This window comes from Entelurus aequoreus, linkage group LG02, assembly GCF_033978785.1.
Source record: "Entelurus aequoreus isolate RoL-2023_Sb linkage group LG02, RoL_Eaeq_v1.1, whole genome shotgun sequence".
Lineage (NCBI taxonomy): Eukaryota > Metazoa > Chordata > Actinopteri > Syngnathiformes > Syngnathidae > Entelurus > Entelurus aequoreus.
In genome coordinates, this window is record NC_084732.1 from 12,559,679 (window position 1) to 12,587,208 (window position 27,530).

General features: G+C 38.0%; 3 protein-coding genes across 3 annotated transcripts in view; 2 read left to right on the top strand and 1 right to left on the bottom strand.

Moving 5' to 3' along the window:
- Positions 1-27,530, bottom strand: part of ccne1 (cyclin E1) — a 335,619-nt gene that overhangs the window by 43,826 nt on the left and 264,263 nt on the right. The gene's annotated exons all lie outside the window — the stretch shown is intronic.
- On the top strand, positions 4,425-10,119 carry LOC133630429 (oocyte zinc finger protein XlCOF22-like). Its single transcript, XM_062022015.1, has 2 exons — positions 4,425-4,704; positions 9,060-10,119. The coding sequence occupies exons 1-2, from the start codon at positions 4,521-4,523 to the stop codon at positions 9,803-9,805; spliced, it is 930 nt and encodes a 309-aa protein (XP_061877999.1). The 5' UTR covers positions 4,425-4,520; the 3' UTR covers positions 9,806-10,119.
- Positions 12,909-23,287, top strand: LOC133630307 (zinc finger protein OZF-like). The gene is made up of 2 exons (XM_062021871.1): positions 12,909-13,104; positions 20,951-23,287. Exons 1-2 carry the CDS (start codon positions 12,921-12,923, stop codon positions 21,889-21,891), a joined length of 1,125 nt encoding a protein of 374 aa, XP_061877855.1. The 5' UTR covers positions 12,909-12,920; the 3' UTR covers positions 21,892-23,287.

Below are 27,530 nucleotides of genomic sequence, written 5' to 3' on the forward strand. Positions count from 1 at the left end.
GAAAAAATTGCATTGGCTTTATTTTAACAAAAAAATCTTAGGGTGTGGTGGACCGGTACTTTTCAGAGGCGGTATGGTACCGAATATGATTCATTAGTATCGCTGTACTATACTAATACCCATATACCGTACAACCCTACTAGTTGCTATGGTAATCTACGTCACAGCAGGTCAGACGAGGCACCAAGCAGTGTGGGTGGGGAGCGTTTCCACAGAGTGTTTTCCAGAGCCTGAAATGTGGGTGTTATTACTTCTAGACCTCCACCCCAGATCCCACCTCACTCCTACCCACTTCTCTAAAGTGGGCTGGCTCAAGGTGGAGGACAGAGTTAAACAACTTGCACTGAGCCTAGTCTATAAAATCCGCTACACCTCCCTGATACCGAAGTACATGTCAAACTACTTCCTTAAGGTAAATGACCGCCATAACCACAACACCAGGGGGAGCTCCACTAACCACGTTAAACCCAGATTCCCAACTAACAAAGGTCTTAACTCATTCTCTTTCTATGCCACATCAATGTGGAATGCACTCCCAACAGGTATAAAAGAAAGGGCATCTCTATCCTCCTTCAAAAGCGCAATAAAAGTTCACCTCCAGGCAGCTACAACCCTAACTGTATTATGATGATAGTATATCTGATAGTATATATCTGTATCATGAATCAATTTAAGTGGACACCGACTTAAACAAGTTGAAAAACTTATTGGGGTGTTACCATTTAGTGGTCAATTGTACGGAATATGTACTTCACTGTTCAACCTACTAATAAAAGTCTCAATCAATCAATCAATCAAAAAGTGACAGACGTGGAAGGAGATTTTTACAAGAAAGTTCCAAAGCTTAGTGATATATCAAATATATCAGATTGTAGGTGTTTTTTGTTTTTTTTACCCTTCACGTTCATATTTTGCTGTGTTTGTTGCATTTGGCTTGATTGTAAAATATGCGTATTGAGAGGGGGTGTGACGTTCATATGTTGTCAATATTCAGGGTTTTATCCTTCATAGAAAAAATTAAAATTACATTCCGCTTTTAAGGCGGTCTGTCATAACATTTTTAGCATTCAATCAGACTTTAGTGTGAGGTTTTGTATTAGTTTTCCTAAAAATAGATATACCGGCCCCCAGACACATTTTTTTCTCTAAATTTGGCCCCCCTGTCAAAATAATTGCCCAGGCCTGCTTTTGAGGGGCCAGTAGTTTTGAGAGACAGGCGAGACTTCACTTCAGATGCACTAATAATCAAATAATTATATATCATTATGGTTATTGTTTTTATCCGCTGATGATAATCTACAATGATCAGATAATCGTTACCAAAAGGAAATTTGACGTAAATGTTATCATATTTAAAGGCCTACTGAAAGCCACTACTAGCGACCACGCAGTCTGATAGTTTATATATCAATGATGACATCTTAACATTATAACACATGCCAATACGGCCGGGTTAACTTATAAAGTGACATTTTAAATTTGCCGCTAAACGTCCGGTTCGAAACGCCTCTGAGGATGACGTATGCGCGTGACGTCAATCATTGAAACGGAAGTATTCGGACACCATTGAAGCCAATACGAAATAGCTCTGTTTTCATGTCATAATTCCACAGTATTCTGGACATCTGTGTTGGTGAATCTGTTGCAATCATGTTCATTGCATTATGGAGAAAGAAGCTGAGCAAGCAAAGAAGAAAGTTGTCGGTGCGAAGCGTCTATTTTGCGAGGGAAGTCAGCCACAACAGTACACAGCCGGCGCTTCTTTGTTTACATTCCCGAAAGATGCAGTCAAGATGGAAGAACTCGGATAACAGAGACTCTAACCAGGAGGATTTTTGACTTCGATACACAGACGCCTGTAGAGAACTGGGACAACACAGACTTACCAGGATTACTTTGAGTTGGATGACAAAGACGCAGACGTGCTACTGTGAGTATGCAGCTTTGGCTTCTAAACATTTGATCGCTTGACCGTACGTGCGCGTCACGTACGTAACTTTGTTTAAATATCTAAGCTTTATGAACCTTGGGTTAGGTGAACGGTCTTTTGGGCTGAGTGATTGTGTGTGTTGATCAGGTGTTTGAATTGTCTTGGCGTGTTCTATGGAGCTAGGAGCTAGCAGAGGAGCTAGCATAACAAACACGTAGGTGTTTTTATGCAGGATTAATTTGTGGCATATTAAATATAAGCCTGGTTGTGTTGTGGCTAATAGAGTATATATATGTCTTGTGTTTATTTACTGTTGTAGTCATTCCCAGCTGAATATCAGGTCACCCCCGCCTCTCACAGCATCTTCCCTATCTGAATAGCTTCAACTCCCCACTAGTCCTTCACTTGCACTTTACTCATCCACAAATCTTTCATCCCCGCTCAAATTAATGGGGAAATTGTCGGTCCGAATATCTCTCACTTCATGCGGCCATCATTGTAAACAATAGGGAACTTTGCGTATATGTTCAACTGACTACGTCACGCTACTTCCGGTAGGGGCAAGCCTTTTTTTATCAGATACCAAAAGTTGCAATCTTTATCGTCGTTGTTCTATACTAAATCCTTTCAGCAAAAATATGGCAATATCGCGAAATGATCAAGTATGACACATAAAATAGATCTGCTATCCCCGTTTAAATAAAAAAAATTCATTTCAGTAGGCCTTTAAATGTGTCTTTGTCACTGTAAAATTAATATAAATGAAATATTTTGGGGGGGGGGTTTAAGAATATTTTAGAGAGCCTTTAGCCATCCTTAAAATGTCCACTGATTATTGTCAAACAAGTTAAGTCAATAATATTATCTAGTACATGTAAACATAGTGAGGGTGTGTACGTGGGGCAGTGATGTTTGGTTTAGGGTCCAGTGGGGGGGGGGGGGGGGGGGGCTTCAGGGGTCTAATAATAATAATAAATAAGTACACGTTTCAAAAGTTGGGCCACAAAAATCTTAGAGCCGGCCCTGGCTCGACAGACTTACTATGCGTGTAACGTTAAATAGTTCTGAGAGTAACACGGCGCCTTGTGGTCACGTGAGGGTATTTTCTTCTTTTTTTTAATTATTTTTTAAATGTAATAATAATACTAATAACAGATTTTATTTGTAAAAAAACACTTTACATTGAGCAAACAACCTCAAAGTGCTACAGTGTATTGAAAATAATAATAATAATAAAATGATAGTAAAAAAAATAAATACAAAATAAAAACTAGAACAGCCTAATAGCTAGAACTAGTATGCATATATCTATAAAAAGGCTTTTTTAAAAAGAAGGGTTTTTAAGCCTTTTTTAAAAGCATCCACAGTCTGTGGTGCCCTCAGGTGGTCAGGGAGAGCATTCCACAGACTGGGAGCGGTGGAGCAGAAAGCCTGGTCTCTAACATTTATTTTTATTTCTGATTATTATTATGATTAATGTATTATTATTTATTTTTTGTTTATTTAATTGATGTATTTGTAGATTTTTTTTTATTTTTTTTTTTGCTGTTTTCTTTTTTTGGGGAGGGGAGGTGGTTGGGATATAAACAAAAAATATTTTGACATTTAGGGCAGACAACAGATATATGATGTATGTGAATATGATGTCATGGATAAGAATGTCAGTCTACCCCAGGGCAGCTGTGGCTACGACAGTAGCTTACCACCACCAGGTGTGAATGAATGATGGGTTTTTAACATGTAAAAAGCGACTTTGGGTACTTAGAAAAGCGCTATATAAATCCCAGGTATTATTATTATTATTAAGAATGTCTGATGCTGGATGTCAATAATAAAAATTTAAAAAAAAAAACAAATAAATAAAAAGGTGAGGGTATTTTGACCAATCAGCAAAGAGATGATCTGGCCATACTCTCTCTGATTGGTTAAAAGTGACCACGTGGTGCCGTGTTTGGGACCAATGCTGAAACCGAGTTGTCTGAAATAGTTTATACACTACTGCCATCTAGCGGCTCAAACTGCCAATACCTTCGAATCTACTAAATATATATTTTAGTAGCCGATGTGACAATATTTTTGTTTATAATTATCACATCGTCCAATACAATATTGAAAATATTATTATCAGCTAGATGTGTTAAATGGGTGTACATTAACACGAGTATGAATGGATTTTGTTCACTTTTAATCATAGAACGGTCCTACATGGCGGCGGATGTACGCATGCGCACTCTGCGCAATGGCGATGTGTGGACGTATCATATCATACTTCTTGTCACTTCAATCCGTTTTTTTTGGATAATAATAATAATTGTAATCATGAATCATTAATAATTATTCGATCCCGAATCGAGCTGCTTTGTCACAAACAAAAAAAAGCTACCAGTTTGTAGTTCGTGCGTGCGCATGCTCAGTCGAGTTGAGTGGCTCTCGTTTTGATAAAGCATCTCGATTGGTCAGAACACCGGAAGTACTTAGAACTGAGCAAAAACGCGGAAGTGATCAAACACGGCTAGTTTAGCTTGCTAGTTAGCTTAGCTTAGTTTATTAGCCGCTTACAAAGAGACAAAGCGGACGTGATTGTGTGAAAATGTGCAAAGTAGAAATGCTGAGAGTGTTGGTGAAGCAGCGACTAACTGCTGCTGTGGAAGAAATATTTGTAGTGTTAGAAAGAACGATAGCAGAATACGAGGAGGAACTTTCTAGAACAAAAGAGGAGAACGAGCGACAACGTCAACTACTGGACGCTCTTTTCAACAAACATCAACAAACAGGTTTGTTAACTTCTTTTTTTGTCACTTCTCACGTCTTCACTTATTTCAGCTGCGACATTTCTCTGATGAACGATGAGAGTGGATTTCTAATTGCCACCTTACTGAAAATTGGCCACTTGACGTCCACCCATCCATTCATTTTCTACTGCTTGTCCCTTTCGGGGTCGCGGGGGGTGCTGGAGCCTATCTCAGCAACATTCGGGCAGAAGGCGGGGTACACCCTGGACAAGTCGCCACCTCATCACAGGGCCAACACAGATAGACAACATTCACACACTAGGGACCATTTAGTGTTGCCAATCAACCTATCAGGTGCATGTCTTTGGAGGTGGGAGGGGCCTATCCCCAGGTGCATGTCTTTGGAGGTGGGAGGGGCCTATCCACAGGTGCATGTCTTTGGAGGTGGGAGGGGCCTATCCATCCCCAGGTGCATGTCTTTGGAGGTGGGAGGGGCCTATCCCTAACATGCAAACTCCACACAGAAATATATATATACACACACATATATATATACATATACATATACATATATATATATTTATATATATATATATATATATATATATATATATATATATATATATATATATATATATATATATATATATATATATATATATATATATATTTATATATATATGTATATGTATATATATATGTATATATATATATATATATATATATGTATATATATATATATATATATATATGTATATATATATATTACACATATATGTATATGTATATATATATATATGTGTGTGTATATATATATATATATATATATATATATATATATAATATATATGTATATGTATAGGTAATTAAAAAATACAGAGGCTATTTCATCCCTACAAGCCTGTTTTGCAGGTTTCCCTGCTTTTCAGGGGATTTCCTGAAGAGAATCCCCTGAAGAGTAAGGAAAACCGGCAAAACAGGCTTGTAGGGATGAACTAGCCTCTGTGTTTTTTACTGACCTATCGTGTATATATATATACATATATATACAGTGTATATATATATATATATATATATATATATATATATATATATATATATATATATATATATATATATATATATATATATATATATATATATATATATTTTAGGGCTGCAACTAAGGATTAATTTGATAATCGATTAATCTGTCGACTATTACTTCGATTAATCGATTAATAATCGGATAAAAGAGACAAACTACATTTCTATCCTTTCCAGTATTTTATTGGAAAAAAACAGCATACTGGCACCATACTTATTTTGATTATTGTTTCTCAGCTGTTTTGTACATGTTGCAGTTTATAAATAAAGGTTTATTTTTTAAAAAAAAAATTTTTTTTTTTTTTTTTTTTTTTTTAAAAGCCTCTGCGCAATGCGTATAGCATAGATCCAACGAATCGATGACTAAATTAATCGGCAACTATTTTTATAATCGATTTTAATCGATTTAATCGATTAGTTGTTGCAGCCCTAATATATATATATATATATATATATATAATATATATATATATATATATATATATATATATATATATATATATATATATATATATATATATATATATATATATATATATATATATATATATATATATATACTGTAGTGTCTTCAAAGTGTGCATTTTTTAATATAAAATATGGGCTTTTGTCGAGGCTGGAACCAATTATTAATTATTTACAATGTTTCTTCTGGGAAAATCTGTTTCACTTTGTCAATGTTTCGGTTGGTGAACCATGTTCAAGAACCAATTAAGTTTGTGGATCGAAGTTACACTGTAGAAAGGAAAACATTTATATAAAACATCAATGATTAAAAATTGGCTAAAAACATCAAACGTGTAACAGGAAGTAGTTGAAATGTTGATGCTAATAACACAAAGAAAGCTTTTATATTTCACTACTTTTGAAAGTGACAAGTACCAAAATGGTTTCCGCACCATCTTCATTTTCATTATTTTAGTTTATTGGGTTTTAGACACACATCATTGACAGAAGTAGTCAAAACTACATCAAATGCTGTCCCCCCCCCCCCCCCCCCCCCCCAACAAGTAAAAAAAAGTGTATATATAATGATAATAATAATAATTAAATAAATAAATGTAATTTAAAATAAGAAAATAAAAAGAAACCACAGACAGATATTAACAAAACCAGACAGCTGTTTTCCTGAATGGCCGAGAGAGACTTAACCAACAAGTCCACAAAAGGCTCATCAACCACCCACTTTTCAATTGTATTTCTATTGTGGTTAAATTGGAGATCAGTCTCTCCTACGTATCTCAGAAAAAGCACCAGACAGTCCTTGAAACTTTGCAGAACAGCTTTTCAATTCCCTGTTTTACTTTGGAGTCTGCGATACGTCGGTGGAAAAGTTTGAGATGAGACGCCGCGTCAAGTCCCTCTTTTTTAGTTCCGGCCAACTTCTTAAGTGCTGTACATATTAAAAACAGCAAAGTGAACAAAACATAGAACAATAATCGAGTACAGAACATTGTCAGTATAAAACGCAGCTAAAAAAAAACAATCAATAAAATGGGCAAAACTAGATAAACACTTCTCATACACAACTAATTGTTGTGGCTCGCAGCATAATATATATAGTCCAAATAAAAGCAAAAGAAACAGTCAAAATGTCCTTTTGATACTAAAAACTAATAACTATTTGCTACCTGTTTATTATATATTGTTATATAAGCGCATGATGTATCGTATTGTTGACAATTAATTAGATTATGATAAGATCTGAGTGATGGGGGAGGGCATTATATAAGTTTGTACTTTTTCCTGCTCCTTCAAATCTAAACTGTGTTTTTTTAAATCATTCTTTCACTTTCAGTATTTGGCCCTTGGTGAAAGAACTTTGGTTTAAATGTTGGTTTTGATTATTCTTCTATTAATTGCCTAGCCCTAACTTAACTTCAGAATAAAAGCGAAAGGTATGAATTTTATTATTTAATTTTATTATTTAAAGGCCTACTGAAATGAATTTTTTTTATTTAAACGGGAATAGCAGATCCATTCTATGTGTCATACTTGATCATTTCGCGATATTGCCATATTTTTGCTGAAAGGATTTAGTAGAGAAAATCGACGATAAAGTTCGCAACTTTTGCTCGCTGATAAAAAAAAGCCTTGCCTGTAGCGGAAGTAGCGTGACGTCACAGGAGCTAGTATTCCTCACAATTCCCCGTTGTTTACAATGGAGCGAGAGAGATTCGGACCGAGAAAGCGACGATTACCCCATTAATTTGAGCGAGGATGAAAGATTCGTAGATGAGGAACGTTACAGTGAAGGACTTGAGAGGCAGTGATGGACGTATCTTTTTTCGCTCTGACCGTAACTTAGGTACAAGCTGGCTCATTGGATTCCACACTCTCTCCTTTTTCTATTGTGGATCACGGATTTGTATTTTAAACCACCTGGGATACTATATCCTCTTGAAAATGAGAGTCGAGCACGCGAAATGGACTTTTAAAGTGACTTTTATCTCCACGACAATACATCGGTGACACACTTAGCTACTGAGCTAACGTGATAGCATCGTTCTCAAATGCAGATAGAAACAAAATAAATAAACCCCTGACTGGAAGGATAGACAGAAGATCAACAATACTATTAAACCATGTACATGTAACTACACGGTTAAAAATTCTCAGCCTGGTAAGGCTTAACAATGCTGTTGCTAACGACGCTAAGGCTAATTTAGCAACTTAGCAACCGGACCTCACAGAACTATGCTAAAAACATTAGCGCTCCACCTACGCCAGCCAGCCCTCATCTTCCCATCAACAGCCGGACTTCATCCGTGGGTTTGGCGGCTAGCATCGGCTAGGCGTAGTAAGTAGTCCTTGTTGTGTTGTTGTAAGTATTGTACTTAGCCGCTAATACACCAATCGATCCCACCTACAACGTTCTTCTTTGCAGCCTCCATTGTTCATTAAACAAATTGCAAAAGATTCACCAACACAGATGTCCAGAGTACTGTGGAATTTTTGTCGAAGAAAACAAGAGGTTTTTGTATCGGGTCGATGGGGTCCAACCACTTCCGTGGATTTTGTGACGTCACGCGCATAAATCATATCCAAAGGAGTTTTTCCAACCGGAAGTGTGGCGGGAAATTTAAAATGTCACTTTATAAGTTAACCCGGCCGTATTGGCATGTGTTGCAATGTTAAGATGTCATCATTGATATATAAACTATCAGACTGCGTGCTCGCTAGTAGTGGCTTTCAGTAGGCCTTTAAGTAACTCACCAGTTAACAATTACTGAAAATTGCAAAACTGAAGTTCTTACACCAAATAATGCCTTAAAACTAATTGTTGAATGTTTATTTTTTTTGTCCTGCAGTCTGTGATGAGATGGAGCAGGAGGAGGCGGAGCCCCCCCACGTTAAAGAAGAGATCGAGGAAGCTGATACCTCCAAGTTACCAGGGACTGGTGTCACTGTGAAGAGTGACGATGATGAGGTCAAAGGTGAAAGTGAGGAGCAGAGAGAGGTGGAGAAACCAAGCAGCAGCTCAACTCAACACATGACAACAGAAGGTGATGGTGGAGGATCCCAAGCAGGCTTAGCTCCACTGTCAGATGGTGAGGACGCAACACCACCCTCTCCTGACACTGATGATGAAGACTCTAAAGCCGATGCTGAAGTAAAACTCTTCCCGTGCTTGGTTTGTGGTGAAGCGTTTACTCAGAATGCAAGTTTGATATCACACAAAAAAACTCACACGGGGGAAAAACCTTTCGTTTGCTCAGTCTGTGGTAAAAAGTTCTCTGACAAGAGCAGCGTGAGGAAACACGCGCGGGTACACACCGGGGAGAAACCCTTTTCCTGCTCGGTCTGCAAAACGAGCTTCAGGTATCAGACGACTCTGATCCAACACATGCGGACGCACACGGGAGAGAAACCTTTTGCCTGCACGGTCTGCGGCAAGAGATTCTCCCAAAGGTCCACTCTGACAGAACACACGAGATCGCACACCGGAGAGAAACCGTTTTCATGTTCGGTGTGCAACACCAGTTTTAGCTACCACTCGTCGTACATTCATCACATGAAAAGACACGCGAGTGAGAGTTTGCGTTGGGCCCCGTGATACGGTGTGTGGTGTGTCAAGTAGTTCATGTCACCGCAAACATATTCCTAGACCCTTCCTGATTACAACACAGATTTATTCAAATTTGTCAAATATTTCTGTTCAACAAAATGTGTCGTCTTGGCATTGAATAGATTGCAAATTGATGGTTCTCTAGTCTGAGAGGATGGAGCCGCATCCAGAGTATTTATACCCGGCCTAAGGAGACTTATTTTGTCGTTTCCTGTGTTTTGGTTTTATTTTTCTTATTTCCTTAATTCCACTTCCTGTAAGATGTAAGCACTGGTTTCTCACCTGCTCCTGGTTGGCAATCATGAGGCGCAACTCGCTCTGCCAATCAGGAGGGGTTTTAAGTTACTTTATCTTAAATGTGTCTTTGTCACTGTAAACGTTGTATAAATCAAATACTAAAGCATATTTGGGGGGGTTAGGGGGGTTAAGAAGATTTTAGAGAGCCTTTAGCCATTCCTAAAATACTTTATGATTAGTTTCAAACAAGTTAAGTCAATATGTTATCTCGTACAGGGGTGTCAAACTCCATTTCATTGAAGGCCACGTCGCAGTTATGGCTGCCACCAGGTGTGCCTATGCATTTTATTATTAAATATATTCAAACCAATCTGTATACAGGGATCGTACAGGTGCTTCAAAACCTTGCTTGGATTTGAATGTCGTGTTTTCAAGGCTAGAAAAATGCTTGAATTTCGGGTGAAGTGCTTGGAAATGTTCATCATATTTCTCAGCAGTCTGACTCAATAGGCTAATTAATTATAAAATGGAAAAAAAATAAAACAAGTTTCCTTAAAAACGAAAGCTACACGCTTGATCTGTTGGCTTTGCACGTGCCCTTACATTAGGTTGTTGTCATGGCTCTGTGTCGCCCCCAAGAGGACAGTGTTGCATCGGCCCATCGTGTTGTCGTTTTAATGAACATTGGATGGAAATTATTAGTCCATTATTGGACTTGTTTGTACTGTGAAGGTCATGTAATGTATAATTTGTCACTGTGGAGGGGGGGCGTGGTCTGCGGGGAGCCGGCGGCAGGTGAGTAGATTGCCCAGCTGGGGCTTGTTATCTGATCACCTGTCGCCCTTACTAGCAGCAGCCGGAACGAGACACGGGGTGGGAGTTGCTGGTGAGCAGGGCACATGAGGCCGGGAGACATTTTGCTGGAAAGCAAAACCATACTGCTGTATGAAAATAAAAGACTTGTTACCTCAGACTACCGGGCTCACGAGAGGATCTTTGTGCCAGAAGTACCCACAGGAGGGCAACGTCCACAGTAACCTTTTTCACAACTTAGAGCCAAGTTAATATGAATGATTTTGTAGTTTTCACACAACATGGTTGTATGCACTTCTTGCTCTATTATTTACGTTGTCTACTTAACTTGTCTGGCTACCTCAGTGAAAGCAAAAGTTCCGACATCTACGAAGCAATTAGCTACCTGCTGCCACCTACTGATATGGAAGAGTATAACGTGGTAAGTCTGCCGACACTCAACAACAACACATCATTACTGCTTTGCAAAAAATATTTTTAACCCAAATAGGTGAAATGAGATCATCTCCCACGGCACACCAGACTGTATCTCACGGCACACCGCGGCACAGTGGTTGAAAAACACTGCTCTAGACAACACAGACACTCAACAACGGCACATTAGCGGATTATAACTACTGCTTTGCAAAAAAATATTTTTAACCCAATTAGGTGAAACTACATAAACTGCCACGGCACACCAGACTGTATCTCACGCAGGGCCGGCCCGTGGCATAGGCCGTATAGGCAAATGCTAAGGGCGCCGTCCATCAGGGGGCGCCACGCCAGTGCCACAAATGTTGGAGAAAGAAAAAAAAAGTTGGTACTATTATTTCTAAATACAAAAAATAATTCCACGTTAATTAAAATGCAAAGTAAAGCCTATTTAATAGAAATATTATTTGTTACAACATTACGCCCCCCCCCCTCCTCTCCCCCCGCACGGTGCGCCCCCTCCCTTCCCGAAATTATTTGTCTGTTACAGAATGTGATAGTAACCTGGCTTTTTAGCATTAAGCTAATGTTACATGATTCGACAATTGCTAATCAATAAATAGCTAGTTCTGTTTTAACGTCGGGTTAACATTGTGGAGGGGGCTAAATTGTTATGGAAAATAATAATGTAACGTTAGGTAATTACAGTACTCCCACCTTACATTCCTCAGGGACATTTGTATTAGATCTTTTAAGCAGGTGTTTTTTGTTGACATTGTTATTGCCTTCTGGTTAGCTAATGTTTGCCCTGCAGGTAATAGTCACTTTTCCACCCCTTTATATATTAGGTATAGTTGTAAGCCGAGTTGTTAAAGTGCACATCATTAATGTTAATTAAGCAATATCACATGAGAGGGAATGCTGTTTTTTAATTTGAGCACTGCTGTGATTCGGTTAAAGATAATCATAACATAACATTGTCATTGCTTTCTTTAAGTAAAAAAAAAAGGTCAAAGACAAAGCTATTCGGTTTCTTGTGAGTATATACACTTCACTGCCGATGTGGGGGGGGGGGCGCCACCTAAAATCTTGCCTAGGGCGCCATATTGGTGAGGGCTAGGCCTGATCTCACTGTACACTAGTGTGCCGCGGCACAGTGGTTGAAAAACACTGCTTTAAGCGCTTATCTGGTCTCTCTGATTGGTCAAAACCTTTCACGTGACTACAGGCTGCCAAACTGTGAAACGGACACGACTCTGAAATAGCTTCTACACTGCTGCCATCTAGTGGATAAAATCTGCAACTACTTCTAAATGTCTAAGTAGTTTACGTGACATTATTCATTATAATTATCAAATCGTCCAATTCAGACTATTTTTAAAATGCATTTCGAACAACATTTAGGATTAAAGTGATGAATATTAACGACTAAGAACAGTTTTTGTTCAAATGTTATCGTTAAAAAAAAGTCTAAAATGGCGGCGGATGTACGCATGCGCACTTAGAGCAGCGTTGTATTGCGGAAGCGAGCGTGCAGCGTCGTGGAATGTACTCACTTCTTATCATTTACATCACTTCTTATCATTTACATCACTTCTTATCATTTACATCACTTCTTATCATTCGTGATTGTGTGAAAATGTGCCAAGTAGAAATGCTGAGAGTGTTGGTGAAGCAGCGACTAACTGCTGCTGTGGAAGAAATATTTGTAGTGTTAGAAAGAACGATAGCAGAATACGAGGAGGAACTTTCTAGAACAAAAGAGGAGAACGAGCGACAACGTCAACTACTGGACGCTCTTTTCAACAAACATCAACAAGCAGGTTTGTTTACTTCTTCACTCATCTCAGCTCATGTGACCTTTCTGTTCGGTTTACCACTTTATTTTGAACTAAGCAGAACAAAAACCCTCTCTAGTAAGTTACACATCTCACACAAAAAGCCCCACAAATACAACATCTTAATCTGCTGGCACCAGACGTCGATACAACGTTGATTATACGTACATGTTGCTAAATAGTTGTATTCGTAAATTGAGACAATTAACGTTGATGTCTAACGTTGGATCCACGTTGTTGGTCGGAAGTGAGCAACATTTCAATGTCAAATCAATGTCACAATCTGACATTGAATAAACATCATCAAAAAGCATGTTTCAATGTTGTATTTGTGTTGTGAAATGTTGGTGGGGAAATGATCATAATTCAATGACAAATCAATGTCAGAATCTGACATTTATTAAAGGTAGTCAAAAAGCATGTTGTTTCAACGTTGTAGAATACTCAGGCCCGGCCCTAACCAATCTGGCGCCCTAGGCAAGATGTTAGGTGCCCCCCCCCCCCCCCCCCCCACATCGGCAGTGAAGTGTATATACTCACAAGAAACCGAATAGCTTTGTCTTTGACCTTTTTTTTTTACTTAAAGAAAGCAAATTAACAATCAGAATAGTTAACAAGATAAAAAAAAATATGAATAAATAAATGAATACAAAAAATAAAAAAATGAATATATGAAATAAAATATTTTCTACATACATAAACACAAAATAAAACGTGTCAACAAGTTGCATAAAATAAATTAAAAGTACAATATAAATAAGGCACTGCACAAAACAAGATATCAAACCAGTATGACTTTAACAACTATATTACAAAAAAAGGGGATCCTACAGAGTTCTCTATTTGTGATTTTTAATATTGCATTAACTAGAATGACTTACAAATGACTGTACACCAGGGAGTACTGTAATTACCTAACGTTACATTATTATTTTCCATAACAATTTAGCCCCCTCCACAATATTAACCCGACGTTAAAACAGAACTAGCTATTTATAGATTAGCAATTGCCGAATCATGTAACATTAGCTTAAAAGCCAGGTTACTATCACATTCTGTAACAGACAAATAATTTCATGTAGGCTAACGTTACCTACCTGCTACCTCTGTCTTTTTCTCGCTTCTCCTCTTCTTTTCTCTTTTTTCTTCCCTGGGCACCTGACAGTTTTGGCCGTTTTGACATCTTGTGTTGATTTTTTGATGTGGTGACGTCCAAAAAGAGTCATGATACGGGAAGGGAGGGGGCGCTCCCTTCCCGTATCATGACTCTTTTTGGCACCGTGCCGGGGGAGGGGGGGCGTAATGTTGTAACAAATAATATTTCTATTAAATAGGCTTTACTTTGCATTTTAATTAATGTGGGATTATTTTATGTATTTAGAAATAATAGTACCAACTTTTTTTTTTTTTTTTTTCTTTTTTTCCCTCCAACATTTGTGGCACTGGTGTGGCGCCCCCTGATGGACGGCGTCCTTAGCATTTGCCTATACGGCCTATGCCACGGGCCGGCCCTGAGAATATTGGTTGGGAAATGACCACATTTCAACGTCACAACCTGACATTGATTAAACGTTGTCAAAAAGCATGTTGTTTTAACGTTGTGTTTGTGTTGTAGAATATTAGTTGGGAAATGGCCGAAATTCAACAGTCAAATCAACATCTAAACATAGTCATAAAGCATGTTGTTCGACGTTGTATTTGTGTTGTAGAATATTGGTTGGGAAATGACCAAAATTCAATGTTAAATGCCTACTGAAATGAAATGTTGTTATTTAAACGGGGATAGCAGATCCATTCTATGTGTCATACTTGATCATTTCGCGATATTGCCATATTTCTGCTGAAAGGATTTAGTAGAGAACATCGACGATAAAGTTCGCAACTTTTGGTCGCTGATAAAATAAAGCCTTGCCTGTACCGGAAGTAGCGTGACGTCACAGGTGGAAGAGCTCCTCACATTTCCCCGTTGTTTACACCAGCAGCGAGAGCGATTCGGACCGAGAAAGCGACGATTACCCCATTAATTTGAGCCAGGATGAAAGATTCGTGGATGAGGAACGTGAGAGTGAAGGACTAGAGTGCAGTGCAGGACGCATCTTTTTTCGCTCTGACCGTAACTTAGGTACAAGCGGAAGTGTGGCGGGAAATGTAAAATGTCATTTTATAAGTTAACCCGGCCGTATTGGCATGTGTTGCAATGTTAAGATTTCATCATTGATATATAAACTATCAGACTGCGTGGTCGCTAGTAGTGGCTTTCAGTAGGCCTTTAAATCAACGTCACAACCTGTAGAATATTGGTTGGGAAATGACCAAAATTCAACGGTCAAATAAACGTCAGATCACAACATTGATTAAACGTTGTCAAAAAGCATGTTGTTCCTACGTTAGGTTTGAGTTGCTCCACGTCAGGACCTCATTTCAATGTCTTGCGGCTGCTTGGCAAGTCAGCAAACAAACTCTAGTATTATTCAAAGAAAGAAAGAAACATGCTGTGTGTCTGCAAACCAACACTTTTATTGTCCTGCCCATCACTCACATAATCCTCTTCTTAATCATCAATACCAGTGGTCCCCAACCACCGGGTCGCGGCCCGGTACCGGTCCGCGGACCGATTGGTACCGGGCCGCACAAGAAATTTAAAAAAAAAAAAAAAAAAAATTTTTTTTATTTTTTTTAAAAAATGAAATCAACATAAAAAACACAATATATACATTATATATCAATATAGATCAATACAGTCTGCAAGGGATACAGTCCGTAAGCACACATGATTGTATTTATTTATGTAAAAAAAAAAAAAAAAAAAAAATTATTTATTTTTTTTATTTTATTTTTTTTAATGAAATCAACATAAAAAACACAATATATACATTATATATCAATATAGATCAATACAGTCTGCAAGGATACAGTCCGTAAGCACACATGATTGTATTCATTTATGTAAAAAAAAAAAAAAAAAAAAAAAAAAAAAAACTTTTGATACATGATATCATGTATCATTGTATTCATCCCATCATTATATCAATAAATACACCTTTATGATATTTTGTTTCCTCCTCATTGTCGTACCTACAAAAATATATTTTTAAATTGATGTTCTTGCTTTGTTGGATTTCTGTTTGACTCCACTTGCCTCCATTTTTATTGGCCCGTGTAACTCGCTCGGTTCTGTCCTTGGACTCCAACCTCCAGCTGGAAGGCCGTCAACTCCATGTCCAGTACTAGTTGGCCAAGGTCCACATGGTCCAGACCTGGCCTCCGTTACATTCTAGAAACATTTTAATACCTCCAGTCGGTTTAGATCAGGCAAGGCACGTTTATTTTAGAGCTTGTTTCAAAATGCAAGGTTGGTAAAGTGTACAATTATGAGAAGGTGAATGAAATACTACAAAGGTAAAATAAATAATAATCAAATTTGCTTTCTTACTTGTCACTCAAAGCTAAGATGTGGAAGTTTTTTGTTTTTTTTCCACGTGTTGGGGATGATTCTTCCACAAGTAGAATGGAATGTGCAGGGAGTCATTCTTTGGGCGCTCTCTTGTTGCTTGAGGAACAAAACACAATGAGTTCTCCCTGTTGCTATGGTAACGCCTGCTCGCTCACGCACACACACTGCGTACTCCCTGGTTCTCTGGTGAGAGGAAGTACCAAGTACGACATGGAGCGAAAGTCTCATTTTGATACTAAAAAGTTATAATTCTATGCTTGAGCAGCTGTAATTATGTACCAAATATTCTTATCTTAGGTATTTTTCCAAGTTTCAAAAAAAATTCCAGGAATTCCCGTTTTTCCAAACCCTTTTTTGTCCCTTTTTTTCTGGCGACTACTCCTTCCACGTTTTTCAACCCACTTCAACCGTTCCACCGTCAAAACATTCCTCTTAATCAGGACAAAAAACAAAGTTGTTTTTCGAACTGAAAAAATTCCCAGGTTTTCCAGAAATTCCAGGATATCCTTAATACTAGAGATGTCCGATAATATCGGTCTGCCGATATTATTGGCCGATAAATGCGTTAAAATGTAATATCGGAAATGATCGGTATCTGTTTTTTTATTATCAGTATCGTTTTTTGTTTTTTTTTGGTTGTTTTTTAAAAATTTTTTTTAATTAAATCCACATAAAAAACACAAGATACACTTACAATTAGTGCACCAACCCTAAAAACCTCCCTCCCCCATTTACACTCATTCACACAAAAGGGTTGTTTCTTTCTGTTATTAATATTCTGCTTCCTACATTATATATCAATATATATCAATACAGTCTGCAAGGGATACAGTCCGTAAGCACACATGATTGTGCGTGCTGCTGCTCCACTAATAGTACTAACCTTTAACACTTCATTTGATTCATTTTCATTCATTACTAGTTTCTATGTAACTGTTTTTATATTGTTTTACTTTCTTTTTTATTCAAGAAAATGTTTTTAATTTATTTATCTTATTTTATTTGATTATTTTTTTTAAAAGTACCTTATCTTCACCATACCTGGTTGTCCAAATTAGGCATAATAATTAGGGATGTCCGATAATGGCTTTTTGCCAATATCCGATATGCCGATATTGTCCAACTCTTTAATTACCGATACCGATATCAACCGATACCGATATCAACCGATACCGATATCAACCGATATATGCAGTCGTGGAATTAACACATTATTATGCCTAATTTGGACAACCAGGTATGGTGAAGATAAGGTACTTTTTTTTTAAAAATAATAAAATAAAATAAGATAAATAAATTAAAAACATTTTCTTGAATAAAAAAGAAAGTAAAACAATATAAAAACAGTTACATAGAAACTAGTAATGAATGAAAATGAGTAAAATGAAGTGTTAAAGGTTAGTACTATTAGTGGAGCAGCAGCACGCACAATCATGTGTGCTTACGGACTGTATCCCTTGCAGACTGTATTGATATATATTGATATATAATGTAGGAAGCAGAATATTAATAACAGAAAGAAACAACCCTTTTGTGTGAATGAGTGTAAATGGGGGAGGGAGGTTTTTTGGGTTGGTGCACTAATTGTAAGTGTATCTTTTGTTTTTTATGTGGATTTAATAAAAATTTAAAAAAAATTAAAAAATTAAAAAAACGATACTGACAATAAAAAACCAATACCGATCATTTCCGATATTACATTTTAACGCATTTATCGGCCGATAATATCGGCAGACCGATATTATCGGACATCTCTATTAATAATGTGTTAATTCCACGACTGTATATATCGGTTGGTATCGGTATCGGTTGATATCGGTATCGGTAATTAAAGAGTTGGACAATATCGGCATATCGGATATCGGCAAAAAGCCATTATCGGACATCCCTACTCAATACCATTTCTCAATTAAAAATGTTACTACTTCAACATTTCTCGACCGATTTGAAAAATTTCCCACACCAACCATTCCAACTCATTCCCGCTTTTCCCAAAATGCTCAATTATTTTTTTTAAATTCCCATTCCAATCAATGGGACATTCTTCAAAGTTCCACTCTTCCCGCATTTTTCACCTGATTCAAACGGTTCAGCCTGTTTGGGAATTGTGTGCTCTACTTCAACAATTCTAAAAAAAAAATCCAGGATTTCAGTTCAACTTCAGCATTGGAGCATTCACACGCAATTCCTTCAGGAATTGCCTCATCTAGTTCTAGAGCAGACCTGGGCAGTCTGCGGCCCGCGGGCCACATCCGGCCCTTTGTGCGTCCCTGTCCGGCCCGCGTGAGGCCAATTATAAATGACAAAATACATTTAAAAAAGTATCTATGTCGAGTGTGCAATACAACGGTGCTGCTTTTGTTTTGAAAATCGTTATTTGTATTACTTCTGTGTGGACGTATGCGCGTGTGTGATTGTGAACAGCTGCAATCACTAATTACAAAATAAAGTTGAAAAAACATCTATGTCGTGCGCGCAATACAACTGTGCTGCTTTTATTTTGAAAAGTGTTATTTATGGGCGTGTGTCCGTGTGTAACCGGCGAGTGAAGGTGCACATGCAGCGACAAGTGACGCACGGTTTACACCCGAGACGCTAAAAAGAGAAAAGTTGATGAGGAATGGCGTGTTTTCAACAAGACATGGACTGCCAGGCAACGTTCCCTCTAAGGTGCGCGCCTGCGCAATTGCGCACTGCTCAAGCGTCCTCTGCGCACAGCAAATATATGCCGCGCACCAAATCAAATCCCATCTGAATTCTAAACAAAATAAACATATTTATTCTGTGTAATTTTGCAATGCAACTTTGAGTGACAGTGACAACAAGCGGCCCTAACGGTGTTCGTCAACACCGTTCAATTGAACACCGTTCAATTATTGTAACGTCTATCGAGATGCTTCGAGGACAGGAATTATATCCATCACTTTATTGAGCAAAACTGTTTATATTCGGCCATAACCACACCAAAAACATGAGTTTTCACACTTCTATCTGGAAAAACTAGTCATTTTCTGCCGTACAAACCAGGCCAAAAGCAACTTGTCATCTGTCACCAACACGCATAGCACTAAACCACTGGTGCGTTTATGGCCACACAAAAAGTCGGACAACTCAAACACCACACAAAGTTACACTATGACTCCTCAGTCATACGTGTGCTTATTTTACTGTAATTTATTATTAATGTTAATTTATTTATATTAGTCATGGAATGCTGTTATACACACTATGTTGAAGTATTACTATTATCATTAATTATTATTATTATTATTATTTATCTTACGGTATACATCAAAAATAATATTGAGCAAAATTTAATTGAAATATTGTCGATGTGGCCCTCCAGCAGTGCTCGGGTTGCTCATGCGGCCCCCGGTAAAAAATAATTGCCCACCCCTGTTCTAGAGGATGATATTGTATTGGAGAGGCTACACTTGTTTATAATGTGTAAATGAATTATTGTAATAGAAAAAAAGTTCTATCTTTAATATCTTTACAATGCGTGTTTTTATCATGCGTCATGGCCCCCCTGATGCTTTCACTTTCACTATGCTGCCCTTGGGGGAAGAACTTTGGACAACCCCTGGTCTAATTGTTTTGATTATTTTTCCCCGTTTTGCTCAGCCCTAACTTCACTTCAGAATAAAAGCGCAAGATTATTTTCGTATGAGTTTTATTGACCCTCTCCTTGACTATCACTGAACTTACCTGTTCTTGCAAAGCTGAAGTTCTTACACCTGCACTTCTGCCACCGCCAAAAATGCCCAAAACTAATTGTCAGGTTCAAACACTGATGACATCTATTAAACAAGACAAGAGGCAAAGAATTCAACAGAGACATAATTCAATTTGGACTCAATTGAGGAGACACGCCTGGACACACTGTACTCTCAGTATCTCAGCACGCTCTGTCAAAAGATTGCATGCCTCCTTCTTTTATTTTGGACCCTCCCCGACCACCTGGCCACCGCTGTGTCCAAAGGACAAAGGTCGCAAAAAAGTTCACAGAAAAGGTCAGTTAAAAAAGAGTTCCATAAAATAGTTCAAAAAGAGTTCGTAAAATACTTCAAAAAGAGGTCCATAAAATACTTCAAAAAGAGTTTGTCTGGAAATTGGGCAGATCCTGCCATCTGTCCGCTTTGAAGTCCTTGGGTTAGAACAATATCTTTCTGTTGATTACCATACATGAGAGAAAACAGAAAACCCTTCATGTGGCTTTCCCCCTTTTCCATTGGAGTTTTACGAGCCTTACTCTTGGTAGGCCTCAAAGACAGCCCCTGTCCTTTTGCCTGGAACTCATTTCAACACAAAGTTTCTTGTGATACCTTACAAAGAATTATTCTAACACTAATTGTTGAATGTTTTTGTGTCCTGCAGTCGGTGGGGAACATCTTCCTCCAGATCAACAATATTGGACCACCAAGATGGAGCAGGAGGAGGCAGAGCCCCCCTGCATTAAAGACGAGGACGAGGAAGCTGATATCTCCAAGTTCCCAGTGATTGGTGTCACTGTGAAGAGTGACGATGATGAGGTCAAAGGTGAAAGTGAGGAGCAGAGAGAGGTGGAGAGACCAAACATCTGCTCAACTCAACACATGACAACAGAAGATGATGGTGGATCCCAAGCAGACTTCGCTCCACTGTCAGATAGTGAGGATACAACATCACCCTCTCCTGACACTGATGATGAACACTCTAAAGCTGATACTGGAGTAAATCCCTTCCCGTGCTTGGTTTGTGGGAAAGCGTTTACTCGAAATGCACATTTGATATCACACAAAAGAACGCACACAGGGGAAAAACCTTTCGTTTGCTCAGTGTGCGGTAAAAAGTTCTCTGAAAAGGGCAGCCTGAAGACACACACCAGAACGCACACCGGGGAGAAACCGTTCTCCTGCTCGATCTGCAAAACAAGTTTCAGCGACCATTCGGCGTTGGCGAGGCACAGGAGAATACACACCGGGCAGAAACCCTTTTCCTGCGACATTTGCAACACAAACTTCCGCCAGCGGACAGCTTTGGTGATCCACACGAGACGGCACACCGGGGAGAAACCGTTCACTTGCTCGGTCTGCCAAACACGTTTCAGGGTTCAGACGTCCTTGATTCAGCACATGAGGACGCACACCGGAGAGAAACCTTTTGCCTGCGCAGTCTGCGACAAAAGATTCTCCCAAAAGTCAACGCTGACTGAGCACGCCAGATTGCACACCGGAGAGAAACCTTTCGCCTGCTCAGTGTGCGACATGAGTTTCAGTTACCACTCGTCGTTCATTAAACACAGGAAAAAACACACGCGGGAGAGTTTAGCTGTGTGATATTTGAACGTAAACAATCTCCCAGGAAATAGACGAGGGCTGCAACTAACAACTAATTTGATAATCGATTAATCTGTCGATTATTACTTCGATTAATCGATTAAAGGCCTACTGAAATGAATTTTTTTTATTTAAACGGGGATAGCAGATACATTCTATGTGTCATACTTGATCATTTTGCGATATTGCCATATTTTTGCTGAAAGGATTTAGTAGAGAACAACATCGATAAAGTTCGCAACTTTTGGTCTCTGATAAAAAAAAATTTGCCCCTACCAGAAGTAGCGTGACGTTGTCAGTTGTTCACTCCCTCATATTTTCCTATTGTTTTCAACGCAGCTAGAGCTATTCGGACCATTACCCCATTAATTTGAGCGAGGATGAAAGATTTGTGGATGAGGAACGTTAGAGTGACGGACTAGAATGCAGTGAAATACATTTTTTTTTTTCGCTCTGACCGTAACTTAGGTACAAGCTGGCTCATCGGATTCCACACTCTCTCCTTTTTCTATTGTGGATCACGGATTTGTATTTGAAACCACCTGGGATACTATATCCTCTTGAAAATGAGAGTCCAGAACGCCAAATGGACATTCAGTGCCTTTTATCTCCACGACATCGACGAAGCTCATGCTAATTAGCATGAGCTAACGTGATAGCATCTGTCTCAAATGCAGATAGAAACAAAATAAATAAATCCCTGACTGGAAGGATAGACAGAAGATCAACAATACTATTAAACCACGTATACCAATAGATCTCAGCCTGGCAAAGCTTAACAATGCTGTTGCTAACGACGCTAAGGTTGACTTAGCAACTTAGCAACCGGACCACACAGAGTTATGATAAAAACATTAGCGCTCCACCTACGCCAGCCAGCCCTCATCTGCCCAGCTCATCAACACCCGTGCTCACCTGCGTTCCAGCGATCGGCAGAAGGACGAAGGACTTCACCCGATCATCCGTGCGGTGGCCGGTTAGCATCGGCTAGCGCGTCTGCTATCCAAGTGAGTAATCCTGGTTGTGTTGCTGCAGCCAGCCGCTAATACACCGATCCCACCTACAACGTTCTTCTTTGCAGCCTCCATTGTTCATTAAACAAATTGCAAAATATTCACCAACACAGATGTCCAGAATACTGTGGAATTATGAAATGAAAACAGAGCTTTTTTGTATTGTATTCAATGGGGAAGGCATACCTCTGTTCCCCGGGCTACGTCACGCGCATACGTCATCCTCCGGAGGCTTTTTCAACCGGAAGTGTGGCGGGAAATTTAAAATGTCACTTTATAAGTTAACCCGGCCGTATTGGCATGTGTTGCAATTAGAGATGTCCGATAATATCGGTCTGCCGATATTATTGGCCGATAAATGCGTTAAAATGTAATATCGGAAATTATCGGTATCGTTTTTTTTATTATCAGTATCGTTTTGTTTTTTTTGTTTTTTTTAAATTATTAAATCCACATAAAAAACACAAGATACACTTACAATTAGTGCACCAACCCAAAAAAAACTCCCTCCCCCATTCACGCTCATTCACACAAAAGGGTTGTTTCTTTGTGTTATTAATATTCTGCTTCCTACATTATATATCAATATATATCAATACAGTCTGCAAGGAATACAGTCCGTAAGCACACATGATTGTGCATGCTGCTGGTCCACTAATAGTACTAACCTTTAACAGTTAATTTTACAAATTTTCATTAATTACTAGTTTCTATGTAACTGTTTTTATATTGTTTTACTTTCTTTTTTATTCAAAAAAATGTTTTTAATTTATTTATCTTATTTTATTTGATTCATTTTTTCAAAAAGTACCTTATCTTCACCATACCTGGTTGTCCAAATTAGGCATAATAATGTGTTAATTTCACGACTGTATATATCGGTTGATATCGGTATCGGTAATTAAAGAGTTGGACAATATCGGCATATCGGATATCTGCAAAAAGCCATTATCGGACATCCCTAGTTGCAATGTTAAGATTTCATCATTGATATATAAACTATCAGACTGCGTGGTCGCTAGTAGTGGCTTTCAGTAGGCCTTTAATAGTCGGATAGAAGAGACAAACTACATTTCTATCTTTTCCAGTATTTTATTGAGGGAAAAAAACAGCATACTGGCACCATGTTCTTTCAACTTGTCAAATAAACCAAGGAAAATGTTCCAAAAATGTCTTATTCTTTATAAAGTGCACCATTGTCATGCACAATAGCAATCATTTTGCTTGGGGGAATTTCAAAGCTGGCTACTACTTATTGCAACCAATGTTGGATGCTGAATGTCTTTCCTCGAGTGCAGACCTTCCTTTGTACCAAGTGGACCCCAACTTAAACAAGTTGAACAACTTATTGGGGTGTTACCATTTAGTGGTCAATTGTACGGAATATGTACTTCACTGTGCAACCTACTAATAAAAGTCTCAATCGATCAAGTCGCTAATGCTGGCTTGTTTCTTTCTGAAATGAGAGAAACCATATAATGAACGTACATAGTAGCATCATTTACATGTAACTTAATACCATGCCTAGTTGATTGAATTCATCATTTCTGACTTAAAAGGCAAATACGCCAACTAGGGATGTCCTATAATGGCTTTTTGCCGATATCCGATATGCCGATATTGTCCAACTCTTTAATTACCGATACCGATATCAACCGATATATACAGTCGTGGAATTAACACATTATTATGCCTAATTTGGACAACCAGGTATGGTGAAGATAAGGTACTTTTTAAAAAAATTAATCAAATAAAATAAGATAAATAAATTGAAAACATTTTCTTGAATAAAAAAGAAAGTACAACAATATAAAAACAGTTACATAGAAACTAGTAATGAATGAAAATGAGTAAAATGAAGTGTTAAAGGTTAGTACTATTAGTGGAGCAGCAGCACGCACAATCATGTGTGCTTACGGACTGTATCCCTTGCAGACTGTATTGATATATATTGATATATAATGTAGGAAGCAGAATATTAATAACAGAAAGAAACAACCCTTTTGTGTGAATGGGGGAGGGAGGTTTTTTGGGTTGGTGCACTAATTGTAAGTGTATCTTGTGTTTTTTATGTGGATTTAATTTTTTTTAAAAAACAAAAACGATACTGATAATAAAAAAAAACGATACCGATAATTTCCGATATTACATTTTAACGCCAACACATTTTTTAACAAAAATCTAAATGAAATAAGTGGACATTGGGGATGCAGCATACACCAATAATAACACAGAAATGTAACTCATCAGATCACAACTGGATCAGATATTGTACACGTTTCTGTTGTGAATAATAAAGGATTCATTTTAGGCTGCCTCTGAATAATAGCATGAAATATTCCAGCACCTTCATAACGTTTAGTTATACTAAAGCGTCACTCAAGTCTAAATATATTTATATACCGTATTTCCTTGAATAGCCGCAGGGGCGTTAATTAATTTAAAACCTCCTGTCACTCCTGCGTTTACCGGAAACCGGCAGGATGGCCGTGCATGCGGTAATTATTTTAAAACCTCTTCTCACTCCGGCGTTTACCAAAATGAATCCATAAAATTTAGGCGTGCGCTTTGAGTGTGATGTAAGCATACCATCATGAAAAGCACATGTAATTAAAAAAAACGTTATTATGGTCTTACCTGTACTTATAAATGGAGTCCATTTGCAGCTCCTTCTGACCAAAAGCATCGATAACTTGTTTATAGAAGTCTTCATTATTTTCTTTTTTCCGTTTTAAAAGTCTCTGTCTCGATGGAGATATTCCTTTAATTATTACCTCCTGCTTCCATTGAAAGTCCAGTTTAGAAAACTGTTTTGTGTTAGAAGGAAGAAAAAAAAAATCTCTTGCTGCGTGTGTTCACTTCTTCTGCAGTACCGGAAGTCGCAAGAAGGATCACTAGCGCGGCAGCGCCCTCTACCACCAGGAGGCGGGAGTCATTTAATGACTCATACAGTATTTCACACACGCAGCTACGGTATATTAATAAAACATAGCTGCTTACTGTTCTCTTTAGCATACTGTACCGGTATTCAATAGCTTGGACCTTAAATCCTACTGAATAGCTCTTTATCTTTTTTCATTTGTACGATTGTAAACTACTGAAAGCAGCTTCCTCCATTTTGAAAATGAGGACAGATGCGTCACTCGTGACGTAACAAATTTGACCCGGTGGAAGTTCTAGCCATATGCTAAATATTTTGCGAAACGAATTTGATCCAGCTTCAATAATAAACCGGCGATAAGGCCAAGCATGCGTTAATTATTTTGAGAAACGAGTTTGACCCGGCAGTAATTCTAGACGTGCGAATACTATATTCCCTGCGCCAATTCAAGGAAATACGGTAGCTTTATCGGGCCCGGCTACATTGACCCATTATGAAACCAACCTGAGATATTTCTGTCCGCTACGTTTATTTCCAAATTGGTAAGCGTGCGTTTTCTCTCTCAAAACGGAGTCAAATGTGCCGGAGACACATTATCAGCCCCGCGTTGCAACAAAGTGTTAGATTCCCGTGATTGACTTACAAGTTCTTCCTGCCAGTCAAACTCCAGCACTCCGTTCAACGGGTCCTGTCCTCTCGGCGCAGACGGGGTCACCGGGCTGCTCCACCGACGTAGACGCTACTCAGCTGGATGGCGAGGCAAGTTGAAAAAAAAACAACGTTTTTTTTATTTTTTATTTTTTTTAATCTGTCCTTTTTAATCCATTTTCTACCGCTTGTTACTCTCTGTGTCTCCTCCCGGCTCAGGCAAATCATATTGTCTAAAATGTTTTTTTCCCATCGATAACGTGACATCATCGGCAAGTGTGCGCTCTTTTTAGTCAATTAGTGCGCGAGGCATATATAAATATATATATTATATATATATATATATATATATATATATATATATATATATATATATATATATATATAAATATATATATATACATATATATATATATATATATGTATATATATATATATATATATATATATATATATATATATATATATATATACATATATATATATATATATACTACCGTTCAAAAGTACTCTATACATTGCTAATGTGGTAAATGACTATTCTAGCTGCAAATGTCTGCTTTTTGGTGCAATATCTACATAGGTGTATAGAGGCCCATTTCCAGCAACTATCACTCCAGTGTTTTAATGGTACAATGTGTTTGCTCATTGGCTCAGAAGGCTAATTGATGATTAGAAAACCCTTGTGCAATCATGTTCACACATCTGAAAACACTTTAGCTCGTTACAGAAGCTACAAAACTGACCTTCCTTTGAGCAGATTGACTTTCTGGAGCATCACATTTGTGGGGTCCATTAAACGCTCAAAATGGCCAGAAAAAGAGAACTTTCATCTGAAACGCGACAGTCTATTCTTGTTCTTAGAAATGAAGGCTATTCCACTAAATTGTTTGGGTGACCCCAAACTTTTGAACGGTAGTGTATATATATATAAATATATACGTTAGGTCAGGAAAAAACACAGAGGCTATGTCATCCCTACAGGCCTGTTTCGTAGGTTTCCCTGCTCATCAGGGGATTTTATACATATAATCAATTGTTTCCCTGAAACAAACCTTGACTAATATATATATATATATATATATATATATATATAT